General features: G+C 40.7%; 1 protein-coding gene across 2 annotated transcripts; it reads left to right on the top strand.

Annotated features, from left to right (window-relative positions):
- The first annotated feature begins 1,558 nt into the window (after window positions 1–1,558).
- KCNS3 (potassium voltage-gated channel modifier subfamily S member 3) lies at window positions 1,559–21,001 on the top strand. Of its 2 annotated transcripts, none has more exons than XM_088534410.1 (2): window positions 1,559–1,567; window positions 19,320–21,001. In XM_088534410.1, exon 2 carries the CDS (start codon window positions 19,369–19,371, stop codon window positions 20,851–20,853), a length of 1,485 nt encoding a protein of 494 aa, XP_088390536.1. In that variant the 5' UTR covers window positions 1,559–1,567; window positions 19,320–19,368; the 3' UTR covers window positions 20,854–21,001. The 2 variants fall into 2 exon arrangements, with proteins under 2 accessions (XP_088390536.1, XP_088390535.1); XM_088534409.1 differs by lacking the exon at window positions 1,559–1,567 and adding an exon at window positions 18,632–18,670.
- The last annotated feature ends 2,483 nt before the right edge of the window (window positions 21,002–23,484 follow it).

The following is a 23,484-nucleotide window of genomic DNA, read 5'->3' as shown; positions in this document are numbered from 1 at the left end:
AAACTTCTGAGATTAATGAAACATGAACATGATAAACAACTTTTTATTAGTGCAAACATATACTGTAACCTGGAGGGAAAAAAGCAAATAACTTAAGGCAATATAGAAAATATAACCAGAGAAAAATAAATTATCCTAGGATTCCCTCAGTGTTCACAACTGAGAGGACTTGTGAGACTCCAAAATTGCCACCGAGAACACAACAGAATGGTAAGTGTTTAAGCTGACCCAACAAAAGTAGTTCATTGAATTATTTTGCTTAAAGCATGTAATGAAGAAAAGAAAAGGAAATAGGAGATTTTATTCAAGGGAAGATTGATTACAAAAAAAAAAAAAAAAGGGAGAAAAAGCTAAAGGAGATTGATCATATTTTTAAAACTGCAAAATGATTATGCTATTAATAGTTTAGATGTTTTTCAATGAAAAACTGGAGAAGTTTGCCAAAAGGAATAAAAATATCTTTCTTTACATCAGACTTCTCGGTGCAAGAATAAACCTTCGCATTTCTCCTTGGCAAGTTTCAAAATGCTGCCATCAGAGGTGCCAGAATACTCCATTCCCGAGGGTCCGCGTGGCTGCAATTTTGGCAGCGGGGCGGGGGGATCCCAGCTCCCTGCCCCCTCCCGCCCGGGGCTGATCCGTGAGGATGCGGAGAGCTGCTCGGGGCGCAGTGCTGAGCAGCAGCCACGTCCCGCCGGCGCTGGCGGGGGGACCCCGCGTGTCACCCCGCGCGGGTGGCACCTCCACAAACCGGCGCCAGGGACCCGCGAGCAGCGCGGCCGCCTCGGCACCGCCGCGGGCGGGAAGGTAAAACCGGGCGGGCGCTGCCCCGGACCCGCTCGCTCCGCCCCGGACCGGGACACCGGTACCGGCACCGGCCCCCGATCGCCCCGAGCACCGGAAAGTCTCGGTCGGCAGCCGGGGGCTGAGAGCAACGCGCTCAGCACCCCCGACTGCATGGGGATGGGGTCGAGGACGGAGCGGGACCCTCAGGCGGGGAGCGGGATGTCCCGGGCGTGGAGCGAGTCCTCACCGGGATGCGGAGCGGAACCTCCGGGGGGTGGTGCGGGATGTCCCAGGGCGCGGAGAGGGACCCCCGAAGAAGGAGCGGGATTGCCGGGGAAGGAGCGGGGCCACGGGGCAAGGAGCGGGATGTCCCCGAGTCGCGGAGCGGGACCCGCGGGAAAGGAGCGGGATGTCCCAGGACGCGGAGTGGAACTCCCAAGGAAGGAACGGGACCCCCAAGGAAAGAGCAGGACCTCCCCGGGGATGGTGCGGGACCTCCTGAACGCGGAGCGCGATGTGCGGAGCGATGTGCGGGAACCTCCAGTCTCGGTTGCTGCAGCGCGGCCAGGGGCGGAGGCTGCGCGGTGACCGGAGGCTGCGGCGCCGGGACGGCAGCGCGGAGCGAGGCGCGGGGCGCGGAGCGGGGCGGCGGTGCCGGGGTGGGGACTGCCCTGCGCCCGCCCCTGCCGCCCGGCCCTGCGCGCCGCGGAGGAGCGCGGCGCAGGCGGGAGGCGCGCAGCGCGGCGCAGCGCAGCGCACTGCAGCGCGGGGCGCCCTCCAGGTAGGAGTCCCGGCCGCGCGGCCCTTGCGCGGCTCGGCGGGGCGGGCGGAGGAGGCAGCGCGGCCGCGGAGGGGCGCGGGGGGCCCGGCCGCTCTGTGCAGGGGACGGCGCGGAGCGGGGCCCCGTGCGCGGATCCTGCGCGCTCCGCTGCCTCCTTCAACTGCTCTCGGAGCAGGAGTGACCTGGACCCAAGCGGCTGCCTATCACTCCGGCAGCCAATATAGTGCAGGAAACCCCTTCTCTCTGCGCCTCTTAGCAGACTTACTAAGTTGGAGATAGTTTTCTTGATTTTAGATCAAGGTGGATTTTAAAGGGTTTTTCTCTTTTATATATATATATATATATATATATATATATATATATTAAAGACTTCTCCTAGGTGCTCTGTAAGACCATGAAAAGCCTCACTGCTCGCTTTCTGGGTTTCCTTGTAGTTCTGAGGTGCTCCTGTGGCAATAGCCTCTCTCTTTTGCCTAATGCAAAGCACAACTGCTGGCTATTCTGGGAGCCGAGTATCTGCTGGGGAAGAGGCACCTCGAGATCTGAGCAGCGGCCGCGTATTGATTCCATTAGCAGAATTTACAGGCCTACTGACAGATCCCTTTTAATACCGTCTCTTTCCCAGAATTAAAGTTCTCATCAGAGCATCTGCCGCTGGTCTAGGCCAATAGATGGCATAAGTTATTCAGACTAACCTCAGATCACAGAGGAGGCAAGTGGGCACTGTCCTTGATCTGTATGATCTCCTTTTCTAGATTTCATTGCTCAAAAAGGTATTACTTGGGGTAAAAGGAAGGCAACAGGCTAATAAGGAAGAAGTGTCTCAGGTTCTGTACCTTAACTTTTGCTGAGACAGCACTGTGGATAGGTGAAGGATCTTATGTTTTGGTTTTGAAATTGTGTATATGATTTGTATGTAAGTAGCTAAATGATGATGCAAGAACCTTAGCTGGCAATAATTGTAGCTGGCTTTTTTTTTTCTGGTGCTTGTTATCTGTAGATTTCAAAGCATTTTTTTATAATAAATAGATGCGCTGTTATTATTTCCATTTTTTACCTTGTAAAGTGGCAAAGGCTCAGAAAAAGTATCCAAATTTCCTAAGTTCCAGTAGTACTTTGTCTGTTGGACCTCCTTAATACAGGCTGAAAAGACTTGTTTATGTTGATCTTAAAATAAGCACAACATACATGCATTTATAGTAGGGGACATTAAAGTTGTTTTCAAAGAGAAGCAAATGTTCCTTCTTCCTTGGATGCCTGTTCCTAAAAGTATCTGTGGTGTTATCAGTCTCAGCTAGCACTAAGCTTTCCAGAGAAAAGGCAGCAGCCCTTCAACTTTCTATGTGTGAGTGCAGGCATTGGAAAAAGGAAGAATAGAGGGTTTTAGTTATATTGATGCAAACTCCATAATGATCCCTACAATTATTTTCAAGGCAAAGGCAAGGCAAATGCGGTCAGACATTTTCCTGAAATGTTCCCCATACACACAGAGAAGTCCTAAAAGAGAATCATTTCTTTGCTCGTTCCTTTGAGTGCTTAGCAGATTTCCCAAGGCGGGAAAACTAACATTTCTTCCAATCTTAATACATGGTAAATCTGGATTAAGTCTCCACTCTCACCTTTATTGTGCAATTAAAACTAAGGGCAAGGTAAGATCAACCATTAATACTCAGTGCCAAGACTAGGGGCTAGTTCCAACCTCGTCACGAAGTGCAGTTCAGCAGAGAGGGAGCAGGTGCTCTGGGACATCTGGCTGAACCAGGGTCTGAGGGACAAGCAAACTAGCCTGTTGGGCAATACCTTTCCTAACAGCCTAGTCTGGCTACTTTAAAAAAGAGCTTGGAGACACTTGAGTATTGCTTTTCTCCTCCTGGAATCCCTGTTAGGTTGAGCCGGTTTGTTTGGTGTTTACCTCCTGCTGCAGGTTGAAAGAACTTGTTTACATGCTGCTGAGGCGTGCACATTAAAAAGAGCTGCCCAAGGCTAACGGCTAGAAACAAGGTTCAAGTCTCTAAACTTGCATCATTCTTTTCTTTGCAAATTTTCAGTTATGGGATGCTTGCCAAGGACACATAATAAAACAGAGCTTATGAATAAATAAAATGTATTTCACTAACTTGTGGATATTTTTTCTTATCTTGCTTTTATCCTATCTCTTTGTTTATCTTTCGTGCTCTTCATCTCTTTCTTCTGTTTAGCTTCTCCCTCTTTTCTAGAATTTACTTCTTCCTTTTTAATTCATAGGGTTATCTTACTTTTTTTCCTGTGCTGCTTCTTTCAGAGGGGAGAAGAAAACACTCTGAAACCAGGCAAGCTGCTTTCTGACTGCCCTTGTGTGTAGAGGATCAGCTGGCAGAAACTATCCCTGACCTGTTAACTGGAATGGTTCTACACCAGTTAATGTCAGGTGAAAATTTGCTCCATGGCTTAACTCCAGTTTGCTTCTGTTCCTTACCATTACTCTGCTGTGTCTCATTTCCTTCTGGCCCCTTATATTTTTAACATATTCTAATATTCCTTCCCTTTATGCTCTTCTTTCCACTATATTTGCATCTGTTCCCTTCTATTTTTTGTTTTTCTCATCTTTTCTTAGAAGGGAGCTCCTGTATGTGACAGTTGTTTGCAATGTTTGATTTTGTTCTCTGTTCTGTTGTGGAAGACTTTATGTGAAAAGGAAGATGATGTTGACTATGTTGATCCATAGTTTCTGAAGGATTTCATTCCACATTTATGATCTTGTTTTCAAGTGGAATTTGTCCTCTGCAAGGAAGAGCTTTATTCCTTATGTTCCCATTGTGACTGTAATTCTTGTTCTGAACTTTTTGTTTACTCTGGATCCAGACCATTTGCAGTGTTACAAAACCTGAGACATTGGATTCGATGAGTAATCCTGAAAGTCTGGAGTATGCACGGTGGGGCTGAAATGTTGGTGACAAAAGCATGATGCGTGATGTCTAACTGATGTCAGTCCTGCTAGGTATTCTCAATGTCCTTTACTGTAATTTTCTGTTCTCCATCCCTTTATCCACTTTATCTCCTTCATCATCCTGCAGTGCCTTATCCTATTTACAGTTTTACTTTCCCATGCCTGGAAGTTTATTCTAGGTCTGTTGCCATCTTTTCCAAGTAGATTTATATCTTAAAGATTGAACTTTGGCATGGAGAGCTGCCTGACCTCTGGATCCAGCCAAATTAGTGCAAGTGATGATGGCAGTAGGGCAGTGTTGTAGGCTTTTACCTCTGGTATTTCCCCTCTCCTGCCCTGGGAGGGGTTGTGCTGGCCGGGCACAGTTGCTGGAGTTGAGTGTGCTCTGTGCTAGGACAACTCGCCTGTCATAGGGGTAAAAGCTAGTAAATGAACTTTTCTTCTTTTTTTTCCTTTTTTGGGGAATGTATTCCTCTTACCAGGCTTTCGGTAAAAACCCATAGTGGGCACACGGACAAAGCAGTGTGTGGCAGGTTTAGGGAGGATGGGTTATCTATCTATCTTACCTAGTAAGAATTTTCTTCTTTTTTTCTTCCTCTTTTGTACACTTTTCTTCTTCTTCTTCTTCTTCTTTTTTCATGAACTCAGATGTTAAAAAATGTTTATTTCTTGTACATGTTCTATTGTTCTAGTTTAATGCAGTTCTAATGATAGGCTCCGAACTCAGCCTTTGCAAAGGGATGCCAGCCCTTCTCTTTAACTTCTCGAAATAAAGAAAAGCAAAGAAAGAAACTTTATGGGTTTGGAAATGTGGAAGTAGAACATGTCGACCTGCTATGTGACCTTGAACAAGACAGTTCTCACAGCTCCAGTTCTGTTTCCAAAGGACGGAGCTCAAGGCATTCACCTCACAGTAATGGCTCAGTTTTAAGTTGAAGTTAATAAAGTGCGAGGGTTGATGGGTGAAGAGTGTCTTGTGTGTAACAGGCTTGTAAAACTTTGTGTTGGGAATTTACTACCCCCGTAGATGTGGGATTTTATAGAGCTTGGTGCTTTTTTCTTTTTCTCTGAGCCTAGCAAACTGATTGTTGGTGTTGATGTAACAACAAGCTGGTTACCTTTGGAAGACAGAAAACTGCCTTGGGAAAATTCTTTAAACAGCTTTGATTTGCATGGAGGAGCTAAGATATGGCCTGCATAAAAACTAGATATGGCCTTTGATAAAACTGGAGGCACAGCTCTTCTGATGACCTGATGCTTCCCTGCCACCTCCTCTCCTCAAGCTGACAAGAGCTGATGCTGCTTCTTCTGGGATCAGCACGGAAACCTCTGTGATATCAGGAGAAAGCATATTGAACACAGCAATTGTGTGCTTTGCTCTTGGCTTTGGTGGCAAAAGGGTTGACTTCAAAGTTTGTAAGCTACCATGATAAAAGTGCAATATTACTTCAGTGTATGATTATTGTCATCAGTATGTTTAAGTGTTGGAAATTGGATCTGTCTCAAAGAAGACTTCTTTTTTATTGAAGGTTTTATTATATCTTTTCTCTCTTTTTTTTTTTAATTAAAATTCTTCAGTTATCTGAATCACTTTAACTGCTGATTTAACTGGATTACAATTCCAAAGCTGCTTTGTAATTTTATGAATTTAGTTTATTGCTGGTTGAAAGAAGAGCAAACACAGTTGTAAGTTAGGTTTTGATTTTGAAAATAAAAAAGCTCATTGCTGCAGCACGTTTTAAAGTCAGTCTTCCATGGCTTAGTCTCACCTAGTGACAAGCACTGAATGATGATTTTAGCAAGACTTTTTAGTATCAGATGCCTTTTTCTTGAATAAACTGGACAAAGAAGTATTCTGCCCTGTATATTTTTCTTAAGCTTAGAAGCTCTGCATGCCTCTCTGTCCCTAGGATAAACAGGGTTTGCCCTGGAAAGGACAACCGGCATGGATCAGTGCTGCTGTTTGTAACACACTCAAGAAAATGGTAGAAACTTGAGCTTGGAGTATAGCGTTGGTATTTTAGCTCGATGCTCAGAAGTATGCAAATGCTCAGAAGTATGGAAACACCGATGGTATTTATGGCCTCAGCATTTTTTTGTAAAGTGTTCCTTTCAGGGAGTTGTGATTTAGTCTTAACTTTTTCTGTGTGATGTGTGTTATGTCAGGCAAAGAGTTTTTTCTCCCTTCAAATTTTGCTTATTGTGTTAGGATGATGGACTCTGAACATGAAACTAAGGACAATGCAGCCTTTTGGGCCATATAATTTATTTAACACTCAAATGAGATGTGTTGTAAGTCACATTTAAACCTGTGAAACTTAAAAAGGAGGAGAGCCAAATCTCCAAACCCTTGCTGTAAACTGCTCATTCCTGCCTCTCTGCTTGGAGTGCTCCATCCAACTCCTGTCCTTGAAGTCAGCTTTTCCAGGGCCTTTTTCAAGTGCTGGAGGCAGAGGATGTGTTTTAGCCTACTTAAACTACCAGGTGTCCTTGCAGCTGAACAAAGACTCTAATTCAAGGAAATACTTAAATACTAGTTTATTCAGAAGCTTATGAGAAGCCTAGTGTAACTTTAAAGTGAGTGGCTTTTCTTGTACATCCAATTTTATCTGAAACTTTTGGATTGAATCCCAGTTGGCATCCCTGGCAGTTGCTGGTTGTTGAGCTAAGACTTGGATCTTCAGAGGCATTCAGGCATTTGCCTCTCAGTGATAAATCCTAGTGATTTCAGCTGGTATCAACTGTTTAAATGTTCAGATATAAAAACTAAACTTTAAATAACTTAGGGGCCTCTGGTGCCTGTGGGAAAGTGCTACACAAATAAAGCAAGAGGAGGAAGCCTTTGCACCTCTTCCTTTCCTGGAGACAGAGTTGTTTTGTGGTGTCCTGCTGTGATGCACCATTGGATGCTCTTTTCTCCCTTTGAAACCTGTCTGCATTCCATCATCCTTTGCCTCCGTGGTTTTATTGAGGACATACTGAAACACTTCATCCACATGTAGACCAAAGAAATGAAATGCCATTTCAAGTGTTGGATTCAAGGATTTAATATTGGCCAAATCCAACTCATTTACTTCACAAGTTGTGCCAATGATGCACAGCATTATTCTAAATTCCAGTGTTAATAACTACTCAACACTTCTTAAAAGGATGATTGGTTGTAATAGTGACAGATGCTGAGATAATTCCCATTGATAGGATTAAGCTTATTTGGTGAAAAACATATTTGCTGGCTGTTTCTTTTTGCACTTATATACAAGGACAATTTCTTAGCTATTTCTATGAATATTTAATTGAACACTGGTGCAGTGATGTAATTTTAAATCCTATCCTGTCATGTACTTGCTTCACCTATTTGCTGGCAAATGTCTTTTTTTTTGCTAAGTGCTTTGTGGGACCAGCCAAGTATGCAGAGAAAACACCTTTGGTTTGTGAGGAATGGGATAGCTAATAAAAAATACCCTTGAGGGATATGTTCCAAAGGACCCTGACAGCACCAAGAATGGTGCTCACAGTAATCTTACGAACTTCAACAAAAAGAATTGCAGTCCTCCATCTACAATAACCCCTGCAGTGGTACAGGATGGGGAGCTAACTGTATAGAAAGCGGCTCTGGAGAGAAGGACACAGGCATCCTGGTAGCAAACAAGGTGAACATGAATCATCAATGTGCCCTTGCAACGAAGGCCAACCATAACCTGAGGTGAGATAGCAAGACAGTAGCCATCAGGCCCAGGGAAGTGATTATTGCCCTTTCCTAAGCACATCTGGAGGACTGTGTCTAGTTCTGGGCTCCCCACTGAAAGAAAAACACTGGCGTGCTGGAGTCAGTCCAGTGGAGGACCATCAAAATGGTCAGGTGGCAGGAGCATACAGCATATGGGAAGAGGCTGGCAGAGATGGCATTTATTCAGCCCAGAGAGGCTCAGAGGATATCTCACTCACTCACATCCTCAACTGTCTTTGGAGTGGATGTGGAAAAGATAGAGGCTAGCTCTTCTCAGAGATGCATAGCAGTGAGATGTGAACTAATGGACTCACATGGAAATACAGAAATTTTTGATTAGGAAAAGCTTCTTCACTTTGAGGGCAGTCAAACCTGTCCCAGGTTGCCCAGAGACTTTGTGTAAACTCCATCCCTAGATACATTCAAAACTTTATTAACCCTGAGCAGCCTACTCTACCTGGATCTACTTTGAGTTTTGGGTTAGACAAGGTAGCTTTCAAAGAGTCCTTCCAACATGAGTTATTTTGTGATTCTACCTAGATATCCAAGGAGAGAGATGGAATTAAGTTATGTCTAGTATAGGAGAGAGATGGAATTAAGTTATGTCTAGTATAGGTGTTGTAAGCATACACCTCAAAATGCCTCAAAATCTGTGCTTCAAGAAATGCAAGGCTTCCAGAGGCTGAAATATGGGTGAGCTTGCACAGCTGCCTCATGTCCTAGAGCCTGGGCTGCATCTCGTGTTTCTGTAAAAGAGTGCTCCAGTCTCCCACTCTGAAATACTGTCTGGTGGACAGTTAACTGGCTTCATCTGTAATGTACTCAGTCAAATGTTTTAAATACTGAAGGACTGTATTCAACTCATTTTACATCCAGAGGTTTTTACACTCATATACACCCTTCTCCTTCTTCAGCTGTCTCCATGTAGCATCCCTTAACATGGGGCCTCGTGTCATGCACACGGGAAAGTGGCGTTGGTGCTTTGCAGATGATCATTAGGTCTAAACAGACTGCAGAACTTACATTAGTGAGATCTGGCACTCCATTTCAGAGTTGTCTGTAGGTCAAGGAATTGTTTTCCTTGAACAAGACAGCCTCTTTTACAGAAATAAACAAGCTTCAAACACAAAGGTTTTTATAGTTTTTCAGTCAAAGCTTTCATCCAAAATATCCACAGTAACAATTTTGTGTGTTCTTGTTGCCTGAGAGACCATGTAAATAGCTTGAAGATTTTTATTGTAGTAAGTAACATCTTTGATTATTTTTGAGATTTATGTAATTTCACCAAACATCTGAAAAGTAACTTTAGCTATCCTGAATCCCATGTAAAATTAGATGCACAGGACGAAATTGTAAGAAATTGAATTGGTAAGACAAATTTGGAGATACCCTATTTCTACAGTGCATCGTCAGTGACTCCATTCCATCCCAAATCTGTTCGTTGCCTACATACATTCATGTGCCTGAACTGCAGCACTGGACATTTAAGCAGATGTTAGGAAAACAACTTTGTGGGGACAAGGGTATTCAAGCACTGCACTGGATTCCACAGCCTCTCTGGGCAGTCTTTATCATGGGAGATTAAATAAACATCTGCCTAAACTTGTTTACGAATAACTGATCCTGTCTTGAGAAAAGGGAGGGATTGAATTATATGACTCTTCAAGGCCTTGACCTTTTTTTTTTTGAGTCGCTAGTATTTTAAAACAGGACTTATTTATTAATAAAAAATAAAGTGACTGAGATACAGCCATGACAATATTCTGTGGAGAGAAAAGGTAGTTCTGAAGCTGGTTATCCCAAAATTAAGTCTTATAGGATAAAACTGACAAGGATTGGAAAGTTATGGGTAGCCAGCTCAGTGGTTTAATATCATGCTCTCCGGGACTGAATTCCCCTTGGGAACTTTGGTGCTGTGGCTACGTGCTAGTGAAGGTGTGATTGCTAGCAAAGGCAGAGCTGATTTCAGCAGGGTCATAACAAGTTCTTATGCTAAGTTGTGCTATGACATAGATGTGAGTTTTATGTTCAGCAGCATCCCTTTCTGACATAGGGTAGAAAAGCTCTACTTTCTAGGGTGCATACACCTGTAAAGTGGGTGGCATGTCACCCTGTGAAACGGACCATCATCCAAACAAGACTGTTTGATCTTTTGTATGCGTAAGAAATATAGTTTGCTTCTAAAATAAACAATTAGGAGGGAGAATAGACAATATGGGAGAACATATGTTCAACTATTCTGCAGTGTCAGGAGTCATCTGTCCGACAAAGTGAAGACAATTCTTCAGATTCCAGAATGAGAAAGAAGGGTAGTTAGCCAGACTATCAGGAAACCTGGGGTGGAATAATGATCTGAAGGTTTTGAATATCAGGTAAATCTTCTTGGCAGTAAGTTAAACCTTAACTTTAACTCTGTATTTCTCTTCCACAAGAAGCAAGAATCTTCTAGGTTTCCCCAAAGCCCATATTCCTTTGCTTAACATGGAAGAGTTTTGATGCTTCATTGAAGGTGTAAAATATGTGAAGATATGAGTTTATATAGGATCAATAACAGCCTGATTGGGTAGTTTTATTGAATATTAGCAATATCATGCCTATTAAAGGCTGCTGATCCTCCCACTCAGTCCAGTTGGAGCCTGTGCTTTCAGTTGGTGAAGCTGCAGTAAATGACTGCAGTGGAGATGTCTGTTGTAGGGCTAGCCTGGCAGACTGCCTTTGATAGCTGCTTCCAGACCCAAGGGCATGGTCCCGTGTTTCAGGGTACAAAGATGCTGTTTAGTGTCTACTGGGAGCAGACTGAGTGGAGTGCTGGTGTGAGGGTGAGGGAATGTCTGTTGCATTCCCATGTGTATAACTGATCTGCTGGGTGACCTCAGGTGCACCACTCTCCTTGCCTGGCTATCTGATTGTTTTATTTGCTTGGGAGTTAACCTTTCAAAGCCAAATTGACACTGTCACCAGAACAGAGCCCCAGTTTCTCCAAGGATCTCTATAGGCTTGATCTCTTATAGACCAAGAATCTCTATAGAGGTAATCAATAACCAAAATGAGAATTCAGGATTATTTTTAAGAAATACATTGGTGTACCTTTATTTCATGACATTTTTCTTTTATGGAAAGTGCCTCATGTTGGGATCATGCAACAGAACCTTTTAACCACTACTGCTACTACATATTACCGAAATTAGCATAACAATAGTATTTTTTGTTCTTTGTGCTTATTGGAGAAGGAAAGTGAGTAAGAACAGGCCCAGTGAAAAATGGGGTGCAGAGCATTAATGTATGGAAAGGAATCTGTAGAGCTGTCCTCGTTGCAGAGATCCTTTGACCTACAAGTTGCAATATTCACTTCCAAGAACACTTCCTGTTTTACAATTGTGCCCTTGATAGAATCGGGTGTTGTTAAAATAACCTGTCAAACAAGATTATTGTCAAAGAGTTAACCTGAAGAGAAGAATTTCTTTTCCCATGAAACTATAGCAATGCTGTCCTATTTGTAATAATGCTGCGGAATTCTGCTCATCTTAAATATTTCTGTGGATTTCAGTAATTGGGACAATATAGCTTGAGGAAATGTTTAACATATTCTGCTGTCTTTGGAAGCTGACAGGTGTCAGAACTGCAGCATTTTATCTGTTTCTTAATTAGCAGAGATTTCCAGATAGATTTTTAATCATTTTAATCTGTCAATTCCACTTAGTTCAGGTGGATAATGATTTTTTATTTTTTTTCCAAGCAGAATATAAACTACAGTGCCATTGGGAACGTTGCAGGATGCAAGGCTTGTTACAAAGTATATTATCTCCAGGAACTTTTCAAATTAGGAAGACCACACTTTTTTTTTTTCTTCCTTTTTTTTTTTTTCTCCATTCTACAAGATGATATCCTGATAATTGGGTGATAGTAGATTTTGCTCTTTGCTGCTTAGGTGTATGAGAAAGCAATTCAGATCACAGACGATGTGCCCAAAGAATCTTCTGTGATATCAGTGCTTCATCTGCCACTGCTTTGTTTTGCCTGTTGCTTATGGGATATCCCTTATTCTTGCCAGCTCATTTTCTCATAATGAAAATCAGCAGATTTTCTTATTGGGATTTTTCTACCTAATTTCAGACATATGCAATCTAGATATCTCACCTATGGTAGTCATCTATGCTACTTCTCTCATCAAAGCAGGGATGGACTTCTACAGCAGGTGATATACCCCTCCTGAAAATGTATGTCTCACTTGTATGAACCATGGACTGGAGTTGCTTATTCTCTTTTTCTGCTTGTATCCTTCCAGTGTGAGTTACAGAGCTACATTAGTTTCATTTCTTCTTTCTCCAATGCAGTCTTGAGGAGTTTTTTTTTTTTTATTTTGAAAAGAAATATGTTTTGCTTTGAGGACTACTTTTCCACAGGTACATATATTTAAATGATTTCATATTTTATTGAGAGAACTGCTTCTAGCGGCAACTGCTAGTTGTTTCCAAATGATTCTCTCTCATTTTTTGCTCAAGTTTTTATTGCAAAGATGCATAAACATTTTGCTCAAGTTTAGTTTCTGAGACAGTCTGTTGGCGTGAATAGAATTGGACCGTGGTTGAACCTGACCAAGTAGGGTTGTATGGAAATGCCATTGGAACAGAATTTGGCCCTGGAGATTTCAACCCAAACTTTATTTACCTAAGGTCTTCTGTGATGTTGTACTGAATCCATTTCAAGAGTAGTGGCATAATTCTATTATTTTTATAGCATGTTAATGTAATATACAGGATAATGGAGGTCACTGCCAATGGAATACACAAAATGAATTACAGCTGAGCAAATAATTTAGCTGATGAATTTATCCTCTTTGCCTCACAGGATGTCCATAACCACGGAATGGTTTCTTCAGATGGTCTTGCTATTTGAGCTAGATGACTTCTTAAGTTAAGCTGTACCTCCACGGATCGTTTGTAAAATGATTTCATGGTGAGCTTACTGTATCTAATATTACAAAGAAGAGTTGGTGATTACAGCTTATATCACAATGAAAGAGATTTGCACCAAAGATTATTGCCTTGTATTTTTCAAACTTAATTATGTGTGCACAAGCAGTTATGATATCTTGGCTGACAGGCAGTAACTTAAGTCATACTAACTGAATTTCAGTCCAAATCTATAATTGTCATTGATCAAATAAATTATATCTTCATTTATATGTATTGCTCACTCAGTAATTGCTCATTTACTGGGTATTAAAGCATACATAGTACTTTTATAGACATATATTTGCCCTGTGTTCAGTGGTTCCAAATTCAAACACTTCCAAAATCAGTGAAACTTTGATCCTTTGTCCTTTGTTAGGGCCATATCTCAGCTTTTTCAAGGTTCTTAGATGTCTAAAGCTAGAGTTTTATGTAGTTAGGGTGATTTTTAGTGTTTCTTAGGATTTAACTATCAAGAAATTAACCAAATTTTGGGGCCTAAATTGTCTGTATCATTAGGTATTTTTCTGTATCATTAGGTAGAAAAATCTAATGCCTGCTGATATTTTGATGCCCAAGAGAGAAATTGTTCAAAATCTGGTTTTCTGAATTGGGAACCCCAAAATTAAAAGCCTCAAATATCACTAGATGCTTTGGGAAAAAAAAATCCTTCAGCTCTACAAATATCTTTCAGAATTAAAGAGATTTGCCTGTTATTCCATGTGATCTAGGCTGTTTTTTTCAAAGGAAAGAGACTGTTTAGTCTGTGAGCATGTCTTGGCCAGGACTTTGCCCTTTTTTGTTTTATATTCCTTCAGTTTAGAGGAAAGCACCCTGAAATGTGAAGCTTTCTTAAACTGGAGAGGTATATGAAGTGCTACTAAGGATCAGGTGGCATGTGAGGCTATAGACTACATAGCTACAAGATAAATTGGTAGGAAATCTTTAGGTCTTGCTGTGCTTGAACATTGTAAATAGAAAATCACAGAATAATCTGTCCAACTGTAAGTCAATTCAACTTTCCTTTTGTGTCTGGATAATCACAGACAGATTAATGCTAACCAAAGCTGAAACCATCCCAGTAGCTGAGGTACCACCATAGGTAAATGTGAAGCACTGAAAAAGATGTGTGGTACCTCGCAGAGCATGCAGATTTTGTGTAAGAATCTGTTGAAGGCAACTGAGAAAGTGAACCTTTGTTGTCTGTATGCTTAAATTTGTAGTAATGGGGATCTTTTAGGGGGTTGTTCCAGAAGATGCTGAAAACCACATCATTCTGAGCTATGTTTGACTTTTGTAGCCTGGCTCTCTCCAAGGACCATATATACAGCCTTTGCCTCTCTGTAAACTGCAGGGACTTTGCAGCGTGCTTGAAGAGCAGGGATCTGTCCTCCCCTCTTGGGGCAGACAATGGGCCTGGGACCTCATGAACAATGTGTGGCTGCAGAGGCGCTGGCTGGAGACCATCTCCAAATTGGAGCTGGAAGAGTTGGATCCTGTTGCTTTGTTTTTTATTCTGATGTTTATATCCTCTCCACACAGCTTTCCTTACGATTAGCTTTTATTTAGCCCTCGAGCTTAACATTTGGAACTTTTATTTGTTGGGTTTATTTGCAGCATTTTTTTGTTTGTTTGTTTTGTTTTGTTCCATTTCGTTTTCTATTCTATACAAGTTCTTATCCGGTAGCTGATCAGAACGACTGAGGCAATTAAAGCAACCAAGTAACTAACATCTGGTATGTATTTGCTTACTTTCTTATCCCCTTTCCAGGCAAGAAGTGTGTGCTTTGGAATGGTTAGCAGTTTCATATTATATATGAATACTTTTTGTTTCCAGAAGACAAGATCAAAAATGCTAATGCTGCACTTCAAGTAGAGAGTTGTGAAGTTTGTGGTAGCTCTGTGTTCTTAGGATGTTCATGACAGAGGCTTTGGCACTCCAGGAAAGCTTCGTTTCCAGCTGGGCACAGTTTTGTGCTTGAATAAAAGAGTCCACTGAGGGGGTAAAGGGCTCCCCTGAGCAGATAGTGTATTGCGCTGGGAGAGTTTGTCATCTGGGGCCCTTGCCCTGGGGCTTTAGTCACTTGTTTAAATGCCACAAATTGTTTGGATGATGCTTGGCACAACAATGTCTTTGTCCATGGTTCATGAATCAAGGTCGTGCAAGCCAAACAAGAAATTCTTCAAATCATAAAGCTCATCAGTGCCTCATTTTCTTGAAAATTTTCTTGTCTTCTTGGCTTAATCTAAAAATCACTTAATAGTAGGACTGCAGCAGTTTCCAGATTGTGGCTTTCTGAAGCAGGTTCCATTTTCTCTCTTGCTCATGAACAAATTACAGTTATAGTGCCCTCAAAACAAAGCAGTAAATTGTTGCTTACTGGGTTTATTATAGATAGCAATTACATGGAGGCACCATTAAAAATATCATCTGCATAATCAATATGGGTTTATATTGCTGTCTCAACAGTAAGTCAGTCTAGTGTGTTAGGGATTTGCTGGCCACTAATTCTTCCTTTATTTCTTTCATCCATTTCTGAGTATGCAGGGCTTTTCCGTATGGTTTTTTTTTTTTTTTTTCGCTTGCTTGCTTGCTTCTCAGTTCTGGTATAAACGTAGCTGAGATTTGTCCCAGCTTGTCCTGCTTCTTGGTTTTGTTATGGTCAGAATCCCCCCTTCCCACCTCCAGAAATTCTTAGAACTTGACTGTTTTTCATATTATTATGCTAGTGCTAATGGAAAGTGAAACAGAGATTTTACCCACTAGAAATTCATCAACAAATAGAATTGGTTTGTTTTTGAATACTTCTCGACACTCATCCAGAGTCACTTAAATCCTTGAAAAATCTGGGGTGAATTCACGCTTCTGTGAAAAACACAGTTTGGCTGCTGCTGCTGAGCGCCATGCAACACTGTCTTGCAGCATGCGCTTCGGTAGCTAAGGTGGCCAAGCCTGGCTGCCGTTGGGCAGAAGCTGCTGCAGCTTCATGTCCCCAGCTCCAGACAGGAGCTGGGCTGGGAGTATATTCCCAGGAGGCACACACACACACACACACACACACATTTGTTACATGCCTGGCCGTGCAGATCAACACAGGCAGGCAGAACCCATGGCCTCATCCAGTTCTCCTCCCTGTCTTTGTGCCTCTGCTCTCCTCTGCCTGTGGAGACGAATGCTTGAATGGGCTGAGCACTCTCCCATGGCCTGGATCTAGTTGGGCAGGAGGTTCTCTTGGTTCTCCCACTTGCCTCTGCTGTTGGGAAGGGAGCTGAAGGGAAACACTTGGAGTCACTGAGCCTTACAATAACTCTTTTAGATAGCGAGTATTTCAGACTGCATCTGAAGGTGTAAATTCAGTAGATAAATCATGTCTCTTTACCCGGTTTACCATTCTGTTAAATGGCATATTTTCTGTCTTAGGTAATTAGAAAGTAATATGTCTTAGTGTATTCCCTCTTCCCCCATATCTTAGCAGGACAGGAACATACAGAATTTATGTTTTAAACTAATTTGAGCTCAAGAGAAATTGTTTAAAGGAGTTTGTAATGTAGCCAAAAAAAGAAGTGGTTTTTGACGTTTTTCAGAGGCCATTTTTCTTTGGCTATATGAATAAAGCTCACTGTGGATACAGATTTGTTTTTATAGAGCTAATTACCAGAACAAATACATAATTTCAGCATCTTCTGGTCTCGGTTGTTCAATTGTTATAGGTGTCAGTAGTCTTTACATACAGGAAGATACTCATTAGGTTTTCAGTAGCTTTGATTACAATGAGTGCTGGGAATTAGAAGTAGTAGAATACCAAAGGTTTGAAGCTTCAGACCCTGCATTCTTACTTGTATGTTGGACTATGGGAAAATAGTGCAAAAAAAAACAGTGAAAAGAGAGAACAGTGCTGATCTCTAGTGAAATTTGTGACAATCCCCTTCAAAAAGTTGCACTTGGAGAGGTAAGTAAGAAGATTGTGGGTCAGAAAGTCGTTTATAACTTCCCCCTGAACAGTTTGTATTAAAACCTAGAGTGTCTTAAATAGTTCCCTGATTTGTTCCTCTGCTACCATGAGCTCCCGGTGATCTTGTTTCTCTGGCTTCACCTTTCCTGAAGAGATGCACTGCAGTGGCAAAAAGACATTCGCACAGAAATCCTTCCCTTCGGGTCAGTTGGAAGGAGGTGCTGCTCTTTAGAAGAGTAGGTGTTATGAGGGATGTTTATGAACTTGAATACCAATTTACCTTGAGTGACTCATAAAGCTGTAGCTGGCAGTGGAGGAGATGCAGACTTACCTCAGTACAGAGTATCCACAGTTGATTCCCATCAACAGATTTATTCAGATCTGTTAAATTTTCCTTTCTCCACAAGAGTCGTTGGCTTTTGTCATTTTTTGGGAGTTACAGAATGCAAACACTTGATATCTTTACAAATTCATAGAGTGAGACTAGATGACTCAAGGGAAATACTCCATTTATATATGTACCTTCAGGCTGAATCAAAGCTGAATTTTTCCAGGTAAAAATAAATAGGATTGCTATTTTTTTTTCTTTTGCTTCCTATCTGTTTTGGTGTAAACTGAGACTCACCCTTGAGGCCTGGTGTTTCAGCTGTTCATTCTGGTGCCTAATAAAGTACACAGTGACTCCTTTTTGAGGTAAATGCTGAGGTTTCTTTTGCCTGAAGAAGAGCTGGTCCTTCTGTGTCTCATGCTGATATGCAGTAGGGGTGCAACCAAGGAGCATGCACCAAGAATATGGAAATATGAATAACCTCAACGACCTTCCTTAATGGAATCAAGAGACCCTTTTGAGCAGCAAAAAGTGTTCAAATTGTAAGAGGTCCTAACTCTCTGAATCTTAGCTGACACTATTGCAAGAGGAATTGAAAGGTAGAGAGGTACAGAAATTGCTGATTCCTGAGTAGCTTACCCCAAGACATTAATGAACACCAAAGCACTTTCATTGCGTGATGCAATCCCATCTGTTAGCAGCTGTCTTGTCACATTTAAAATTAATTGGCTTCAATATTATGTTGAAATATATTAGCTTATACATCAATTAATGATTAAATATCAGAGAAAAAGATTTGTTCTCCTCATTGTCAGAAGTTATGTAATCTCATGACAAGGGTAAGAGCTGCCATTTGTAGAAGATAGTGGTTTCCTAGAAGGAAAGCAAGAGCTAAATTCTTCAAGAAAAGTTAACTAATTTGCTAATAACTAGATCTGTCTTTTTGAATTCAGTTTCAGCTGAATATTTTAACTTACAGTAAAATATTGAAACATTAAAATGTCAATTGCTTCTGTCTGTCTGCAGGTATCCACAGTTACTTGCTGAGGCAAAATTTTTCTGAAAGTTCCATCTCTGGAAGCTTCTGTTTCCACAAATGACATTTCAGCACCAGCTTGTCAGCATTACCACAGCGGCTGTGGCCATGCAGTGAGAGAATATGAAGAGCTTCTGACCAAGGAACTGACCAAGGACTTAAGAGGGTTGTGATACTCCGAGTGAGTAAGAAGGCAGGAAGTAAAATATCATGGACAGAGATGCAACAGAGATTTTTTGGCTATAAAAATCTCCAAATTCAGGAATTGGAAAGTTACAAAAGCTAGTTTGACATGTTTTCAAGAATACAAAATAGTCTTCTGTGTATGGCTCAAAAAGGAAATGGATTGATATCATGACAGAAAAAATTGCAGTCCACATTCATGTAAATAAATCGAAAGCAATGGATTAAAAATTCCACTTCATATAAATCAGTACAGGTCTACTGACTCTGTAATAGAAAAATACTCTAAAGTTTTGCTCTGAATGTTTTGATAGATTGACTAGTTTTCTGTCTTTTAACCAAAGATTTCTAAGATTGTTTCAGTAGGCCTATCTATTGAGTATTAATTTCAATATGATAATAGTGTACAGAGACTAGCTTATTCGTAAATTCCTCTATGTTAGAAAAAATTAACGAGAGCTAAACCGTAATGTATTTCTTTCAAATTTGCTAAAGCTGATTTAATAAACCATTAAACTAATTTAAACTTGCTTCTGTGAAATGCTGAATAATGTATTTGTCCTTTCTTTTGTTACACTATTTCACAGTAACTGGAGATGGAAAAAAGAATGTGTCACATGAGCAATAATATCTTTTATTCTTTGTAGGTTCAATGTAATCTTACTGGGCACCAGCAGTGGAACTGTTCTGTTCAAAATGGTTTATGGTGAATTTTTCCGCAGACCTGGCAAAGATGCAGAACTTATCAATTTGAATGTGGGTGGCTTTAAGCAATCAGTGGATCAAAGCACCTTGCTCCGATTTCCTCATACTAGACTTGGGAAACTTCTCAAATGCCATTCAGAAGAGGCTATTCTAGAACTCTGTGATGATTATAGTGTTGCAGACAAGGAATATTACTTTGACAGGAATCCTTCGTTGTTCCAATACGTTCTGAATTTTTACTATACAGGCAAACTTCATGTCATGGAGGAACTTTGTGTCTTTTCTTTCTGCCAAGAAATAGAGTACTGGGGGATAAATGAGCTTTTTATTGATTCCTGCTGCAGCAATCGGTATCAAGAAAGGAAAGAGGAAGGTCCTGAGAAAGACTGGGATCAGAAAAGCAATGATAGAAGTATAGATTCTTCTAATGACGAGTCATCCATTTTTGATAAAGAGCTGGAAAAGTTTGATAATCTGTGTTTTGGTGAGATAAGAAAGAAGATATGGGTCAGAATGGAAAATCCTGCATACTGCTTGTCTGCCAAATTAATTGCCGTGTCCTCCTTGAGTGTTGTCCTGGCGTCAATTGTTGCCATGTGCATCCACAGCATGCCTGAGTTTCAGAGACTGGATGCTAATGACAGGGAGATTGAAGACCCTGTGCTGGAAGCAGTGGAGATTGCCTGCATCATCTGGTTCACTGCTGAGTTAGTGATCAGGCTCATCACAGCACCAAGTCAAAAGAAATTCTGGAAGAAACCACTGAACATCATCGATTTTGTCTCTATTATCCCGTTTTATGCCACTTTGGCAGTGGACACAAAGGAAGAAGAAAGTGAAGATATTGAAAACATGGGGAAAGTGGTTCAGATTCTCCGATTAATGAGGATATTTCGCATCCTGAAACTGGCCAGGCACTCTGTAGGACTGCGATCTTTAGGCGCCACTTTGCGACATAGCTATCAGGAAGTTGGGCTTCTGCTTCTGTTTCTGTCTGTTGGGATTTCTATTTTTTCTGTTCTTGTATACTCAGTGGAGAAAGATGATGACTCATCAGAACTGCACAGCATCCCTGTTTGCTGGTGGTGGGCAACCATCAGCATGACCACTGTTGGTTATGGGGACACTTACCCTGTCACTCTTGCTGGAAAGCTCCTTGGCACCCTTTGCATCATCTGTGGGATATTAGTGGTGGCACTTCCAATCACCATTATTTTCAATAAGTTTTCTAAGTACTATCAAAAACAAAAAGATATTGATCCAGATCAGTGCAACAATGATCACAAGGAGAAATGTAATGACCTACCATATTTTAACATTAGGGATATTTATGCAAAAAAGATGCATTCTTTCATTTCTAGCCTTTCTTCAGTAGGAATTGTAGCCAGTGATCCAGATTCAACAGATGCCTCCAGCATCCAAGATATGGAGGAAGTTTATAACACAACATCCTTAGAGAATGGTACAGGAAAATGAGTTGAATCAATTTCTCTTCTCTTTATTTCTATTTTCTGATTCTTGGTTAATGTGGACTTATAAACTTCAGTGAATTTATTAAGAGCAGTTAATTCTCAGGGTACTTAAATCTCAGCCATATTTGGACATTCTTTGCTCTGAGGATGCCATACAAGCTTCATTGTTTATATGAGGCTTTAAAATATGCCTCATATGGTAGTAAAATTTTTACACAACTAATGTTATGCATTTTTCGGGGGAAAAAAAAGTCATGAAAATGGTATTAAATGTTTTTTTTTTTCCCTGCAGCAATCTGATAGTTTATACAGAGTGTGCTTTTACTAATTTACTGTTGTTCAGGTAGAGATATATTACAAATATATAAGAACTATGGCACAAGTCAGTGAAGTTTTTATCTGCAAATATATCTGAAAAAAGAAGGAATTATGTACACATAAAACTGTGCTGTCTAACACCTATAAATAATCTTGGGGTTCGGAAGCAGCTTCCCAAGTCTAGGCAGAAAATGTATTGGTACATATTGTTTTTTACTCCATGGAAGCATAAAATTTATGAATTTCTTTCCAAAAGCACAATGCATTTTTAGTTTGATAAAATAAATTAAGCCCACTGTGCCTATATTTTTTTCCAGTGTCCCACGTCTAGCATGTCCATTCTGTCAGTTCAGAAAGGGTGTAAAACACTAGTCCCAGCGCAAAGCCTAGAGCAGGACGAGAACTTATTGTACTTTTCAACCACCTTTTTCTGCCTTCTAATTGTGAACCCGAGCAATCCTGGTGCCTGGAGAGAATCCTTCCTTCTTCAAGTCCAGCCTCGTGGCCTGCTCAAAGGCTTTTTTTTTTTTTTTTTTTTTTTTTTTCCTTGATGTAGGCACTGTAGCAAACCTCTTCAGTTGTTTCTAGCTGTTGCTCCCTGCTGCCTGCTTGCTCTTCTCCTTTACTGGAGGTTACCTCTGTGGCAGCTACTTTTGTTAAACTCTCATGTTGATGATGAATTTTCTTTTTCTTTTCTTATTCTCTTTTCTCTCCTCTCCTCTCCTCTCCTTTTTTTTTTTTTTTGTTTGTTTGTTTTTTTGTGATGGCAATCTATTTTAGCCTCTGGATGCAAATCATACATTAGATGTGTGTCAGGGCTTCTATTGCAAAATATACCCAGTAGCTGAAGTGAACGCACAGAGACCTAGACCCTCTCCAGAACAATGAAACAGAAAAAGGTGGAATGCATCAGCCTATATTATCAATGTGGTGTCCCTTAGAACTGTTGTGCACCAAAGTAGTGATTCTTGAGAATATTTTAAGCTTTAGAGAAACTTTAGAATTTGTCTTGTTACTTGTTGAATGTCACAAATATACATAATGCTTCACAGCTAATTAAGGCTAATTCTTCTCATAGTTACAGCAGGAAAACTAGAAGGGAAAGTTAGCCTAAATGGTTTTCATTCTTAGTGAACAATTATAATTGCAAAGATGCAATCATATAAAATATTAAATATGTACATGCATATGAGTACAATAGGAACCAGCAAAATAACAGCATAAATATTACACTATGTCCAAAGACATTCTCCTGGTAACTTCCACGTAAAAGTAGGTTACATTGCTGCTGACATTTCAAAGCAATGAAAAATACTGTAGTGCAACAAAACCTGTAAGAAATTTGTAGTAAATAGTTGAGAAAAGCTCCTATTAAAAAAATTCATCTTACATTTAAAGCATTACCCAAGGATCGTAGTATATGCAACCTTTTGTATTAAATCATACTGAGATGGTGACAATTTATCACTAAATTGATAATTTCTTGATCAATAACATGAGCAGTTCTTAAGGCTGTGAGAAGATATTTAAATTCTTCTTCCTTATTCAGAGATAGATAACATAGCAAAGTGAGGTATTTCTTTTGGAGCATATCAAGAGTTAGAGCATCCATGTGTATAGCAAAGTGAGGTATTTCTTTTGGAGCATATCAAGAGTTAGAGCATCCATGTGTTATGCAGTCTATGCAGTTATTTATTATACTCTCCTCAGGGTAGAACATCAGTCCAGTAACCTGCAGTCTATTAAAAAGTGTCACAGATCTTGAGCGACAGAACAAAGTGTATTAGAACCAATACTGAGAAATTGCATGTTGTTTCTACTAGTATTTTTTTAGTAAAATAACTGGCTAAGCAAGAGGTGAGTGTAAGAGGGAATTGTTTTCTGTTTAATTTGTCTTTCTTCCTTGGTCTAGAGCTACAAATTATCGGCATATATTATCAGTATCAATGGAAGGTAGATTATCAGTGGAAGGTGGCTGTCTTTCTTTATTCCGTCTGTATTCCCTTAACGGATGTTCTTCTCTTTAGAAATACTGCCAGGATTCTCTCCACTCAGCTGCTCCACTTCAGATATCAAAGTGCAGAAGGGGTTATTGTTTGGATACGCATTCCGTTTTGAATGGGCGAGATTTATTTGTCTTTATACAAAACATTTTCCTGGCATGTTATTAGCTTCTTTGTCTTGATGGCAAGCGCTCTCCTTTCATTACCCAGTACTTACGCAGTAGCTCCCATCTTTGCAGTGTTTTACTCCAGGAAAACACCGCTGCACCGTGTTGCACTTCCCTGTTTTGAAGAGCTTCCCGTTGCCAGGTTGA

The sequence above is a fragment of the Tinamus guttatus genome, unplaced genomic scaffold (assembly GCF_059628265.1).
Source record: "Tinamus guttatus ecotype Peru unplaced genomic scaffold, ASM5962826v1 Tinamus_guttatus_pri_ptg000555l, whole genome shotgun sequence".
In the NCBI taxonomy this organism is placed as follows: Eukaryota; Metazoa; Chordata; class Aves; order Tinamiformes; family Tinamidae; genus Tinamus; species Tinamus guttatus.
This window is presented reverse-complemented; position numbering and strand designations above follow the sequence as displayed.